The sequence below is a fragment of the Pinus tabuliformis genome, chromosome 4_2 (assembly GCF_031772625.1).
Source record: "Pinus tabuliformis cultivar Carrire ecotype Pingquan chromosome 4_2, CPIR1, whole genome shotgun sequence".
NCBI classification, from domain to species: Eukaryota; Viridiplantae; Streptophyta; class Pinopsida; order Pinales; family Pinaceae; genus Pinus; species Pinus tabuliformis.
In genome coordinates, this window is record NC_142304.1 from 607,820,322 (window position 1) to 607,824,517 (window position 4,196).

Sequence of the window (4,196 nt, forward strand, 5' to 3'; positions counted from 1 at the left end):
CAAATATTATTACACATATAAGTACATAAATATTGTCTCAAGATAGACACACTATCTTAAACATATAAATAACTAGATAAATAAATTCTAAATCACATACCATACACCAATATAGAAACCATCTAATTACAAAATCTCTTAAATCTAATTAAAATGGACAACCTCTTAAAGACTAAAAAATAAACTCTATTTAGAGAATCAACAAATCTAAACAATCCCGAAATTACTCATACCTAAAATAAATAAACTAGCAATTGCCCCAAAGGTGCAAAGAGAGGCCGATAGATTTTTTAAATTGGAAAAATGATTTAAAATTTGGAAAAATGATACAATATGTATGCCCTATACCATATATATTGACAAATTTAAATTTCATATAGATATTGTAAAAAATGATATTTTAGTTTTATGAATGTTTATTATATGTAATAAGTTGTGTATATATATATTTTGATAAAACTAGAAACAATAATTTACATACTTATAACAAAATATTAAAAATAGAGAATATTAGAAACCACCATTTAAATCATTTTAATATTAAAAATAGAGAATGTTAAAAATCACCATTTAAATTCAATTAAAATAATTAGATTATATTATTATATTATTAATTAATATTTTTTTAAATTGATTAAAATTTATTTATAATTGTTTTTAAATGTATATCTTGATTGCAGTTTGTCCTCATCAAACTCCTCCATCACAAAACTATAATATATCATCATTATTGATATAGTTAAAATTACTGCTTACTTATTTTCAATTATATATATCATAATTACTAATTTAAAAAAAAAATAATAATAATTAAAAACTTTAAAGACTCTTATATTAGGAGTTGTCTATAACGCGACTTTTTGAAAGCTTTTCCGGCGGATTTTTCCGGTCGAAATCCGGCAAGAATTATTGGAATCGCAAGTTTGATAGCTAGTTTTTGCACAATGAAAGCGTCCCAAGGGTTTTTCAGGGTGCTGAATCCAAATATGCAGTTAAAAAACCATTTTAACTGCAAGAAATCAAGATTATATTATAGCAACTACAGTGGCTGTTTTTAGAAATGCTATTCATTATAAAAGTTCACACTTGTTTTTAGAAATGTTGTTCATTATAAAAATTCATACACCTTGAAACTTCGTTGTTATCTATGTTTACACACCTTGAAACTCCGTTGTTGTCTAATTGAAACGAACTTATTTACAATTTCATTCTAGCAATTTCATCCTAGATTGCTTTTGAATGTTTTGGTAGTAATATTTCTTAGTAACATTAAGATATTTTCAGAAAGATAAAAATATTTTTTGCAATTACATCCTATATTGCTTTCCAATTCCATCCTAGATTGCTTTCCAATATTTTGGTACACTAATTATATTTCAAAAGTTATTCAATGCTTGTGCTCAAGATATTTAAAAGCTATTCAATGCTTCTACTTAGGATATTTATAGTTTTGTTGCAGCCATATTTTTCAAAAGCTATTCAATGCTTGTGCCCAAGATATTTAAAAGCTATTCAATGCTTCTACTCAGGATATTATGATGTCTTAGTATAGATTACCTATATATTTGCAGCATAAATTATAATGTTATTTTGTTTATTTATTGTGGATTTGAGATTTGAAGTGGTGGTTCTAAACTTGTATAGATTACCTGTATATATATCCTAAAAATCAAGATTTTCACATTTTTATCTCAGTAATGCACATGCAATTAATAGTAACAAATATATTAATGGATTACCACAATTCACATATTTTGGTGATAATTTATTTGAGATGTTGTATGCATAACTATAATACAAATCTTTCCAAATCTTGACCAGAATTCACATATTTTGATGATAATTCATTTAGAATGTTATATGCATAAGTATAAGACAAATCTTCCCAAATCTTCCACACCTTCAATGTATTTTTACACTTTTAAAAACAATTAGTCTAACGAGGCAGAGGAGTTGCCCGGAAAGTTATGGACGTTCCGGTTTTATTTAGAGAAAATTCGGCAAAGATTTTTGTAAATCCAAGTTATAGTTGTTAAACTTCAAAATTTTAGCTGTCATAGACGTTTTTGATGGCGCTGAATCCATTTCCACCATCAAAAACACTCATTTCCACCATCCAAAACACTATTCAAAAACTGCCTCTACAAGATTTTTGAAATTTTTTTCACTGTCCAGACAATTCTTCCACCTCGTTAGATAACTCCAATTTTTACTATTTTAAATTTGAATTATACCCTAACATACACGTCCATCCTTAAAACATGACGTATACCAAAAGGTGCTTGTCGTTAAAACATATTTATCTAATACTATCAGTAATAAAGTATTTGCTTAAAATTAACTTAACCTTTTGCATTCAATTTATTAAGCTCTACAAATTTGAATTATAGCCATCCAGGAAGGTACACGTGACCGAAACATATTATAAATATTGAAGTGCGAGGTTTGCACAGTTCCTTTACAAATGAGCAAGTCAACGAACATGTAAAGCAGGGAGACGTGAGATAAATGAATGAAGATTTCGAAATTAAAATATGAAAAATTAGGCATTCGAATTTAAAATTTAAGCGGAACTTTTGTAAGATATTGAATTATATTTTCCAACGCAAAAAGTTAAAACCCTAGTAAATGCCAAGGGGGACGGAAAACTGGGGTGGTTAAAAAAACTCTGCAAGCTAAAAGTTGAATATATGGTGGATTTTCCGGATTCTAAAGTCGCCGCCTCGGATAATAATCTGCTAAAAGTTGAATACATGGTGGATTTTCCAGATTCTAAAGTCGCCGCCTCGGATAATAATCTGCAGAATGAGGGGATATTGAGGGGATATTGCGGGGATATTGTAAAGGAGGAGGAGACTTCTCGTGGTTCAGTTCAGTGGTTCCCGGATTTGAAACATTTTAAGTTTTACCTCACAGCTGGAGCCCAGCGTCTTATCAAACCATAAACTCTATAATGCAATTCAGGAAAAGTTGTTGACAAATTTAAATGTACATTGCAATTCAGGAATAGTTGTTTTTCAATATGAAAATGCCCAATACTGCATACATCAAAGAGGATTGTCATAAAGACTCTTTTAACAAAAACTTGTCAAGAATCATCGAGATTAGGAAATATACTATATTTGTGGACGAGAAAGCGCCTTCCTTCGGCTATGTTCTTGGTAACGCCGTAACCGTCCTGCAGGCAGTGGCCGAGCTCTAGCAAGGCGTCCACGTGAAATGCTGACCTGGCGCACAGGGCTACCCCGGCTTTGAGATCCTTGTCTTTTTTTGTGCCTCCGCTGCCGTTGAATTGAATGATGGCTAAGGAGTATAGGGCTGCGGAGTGTGATGAAATGGCGGCCTTGGCCATCAATGACGCTCCGCCGCCTCGGTTTTCAAGACAGTAGAATCGGATCTGCACATGAAGGGGGATTAAATTAAGGCGGCTCTCTGGAATCGTAAACGTTTACGCGAAAGTAATCTCATGGGCTGCTACACGGACTTTTATTTGTTTATTCCACTGTCGGCTGTGGCTTTGACAGAGTAAGTTTGATTTATTGGTGAAAATGGACGGAAGGAATAAAGCTAAAAGGGGTTAAAGAATCGGCGCGCTTACCATGCCCAGAGTGTAGCAGGCTTCGATGTTTCCTGCTTCGGCGCATCGTTTCATAAAATTGTGCGCACCGCTTGACCAGCTGGAAGCTTTGACGGCGAATGTGCATGTTGAAGCGGTGGATAATACCAGCGGATGCAGGCCTAGAGTATTGAATCTCTTACATCTGTGTAAAGAAAATGAAATCCGTAAATATCAAATTTGAAAAAGAAACAAGGCAAGCCAATGCAATGCAGAGTGTTGAAGAAAATAATGAGATGAAAATGAGAACTTGCTCTGTGAAATGCAATGCAAAAACCAAGCCCAAGCGTTGGGCTCCCTGCCCTCCTCAGCCGAAGCGTTGGGCTCCCTGCCCTCCTCAGCCGATTGGAAACCCCAGCTCCCCAGGTTCGAAGGATGGGGACAGCGATTCAGAACCAGACCAGGAACCTCAGCCGATGGATCCTCCCATGGATACCATGGGCCATTCCCCGGGCACAGCTATCGCCCTGAAGCGCAGCCATGAGACCTCCTCAGAATCCGAAAAGGAATTTCAGATATCAGAGTTTCCCAGTCTTCAAGTTGTCCTAGCTCACCCTCCCCAGGATGGCTGGACAAAAGT

The 4,196-nt window shown here is 34.2% G+C and overlaps 1 protein-coding gene across 1 annotated transcript; it reads right to left on the reverse strand.

Moving 5' to 3' along the window:
- Nucleotides 1–3,088: 3,088 nt before the first annotated feature.
- On the reverse strand, nucleotides 3,089–3,748 carry LOC149170749 (F-box protein At1g67340-like). Its single transcript, XM_089425713.1, has 2 exons — nucleotides 3,599–3,748; nucleotides 3,089–3,397 (listed from the first exon to the last, which is right to left on the reverse strand). Exons 1-2 carry the CDS (start codon nucleotides 3,650–3,652, stop codon nucleotides 3,089–3,091), a joined length of 363 nt encoding a protein of 120 aa, XP_089281839.1. The 5' UTR covers nucleotides 3,653–3,748.
- Nucleotides 3,749–4,196: the final 448 nt, after the last annotated feature.

What these genes read in the sequence shown, in the direction of transcription:
- LOC149170749 (XM_089425713.1), bottom strand. Translation starts at nt 3,652, where the DNA reads ATGAAACGATGCGCCGAAGCAGGAAACATCGAAGCCTGCTACACTCTG. An exon ending in CCTGCTACACTCTGGGCATG is followed by an intron (nt 3,398 to 3,598) that starts GTAAGCGCGCCG and finishes CTTCATGTGCAG; the next exon opens with ATCCGATTCTACTGTCTTGA.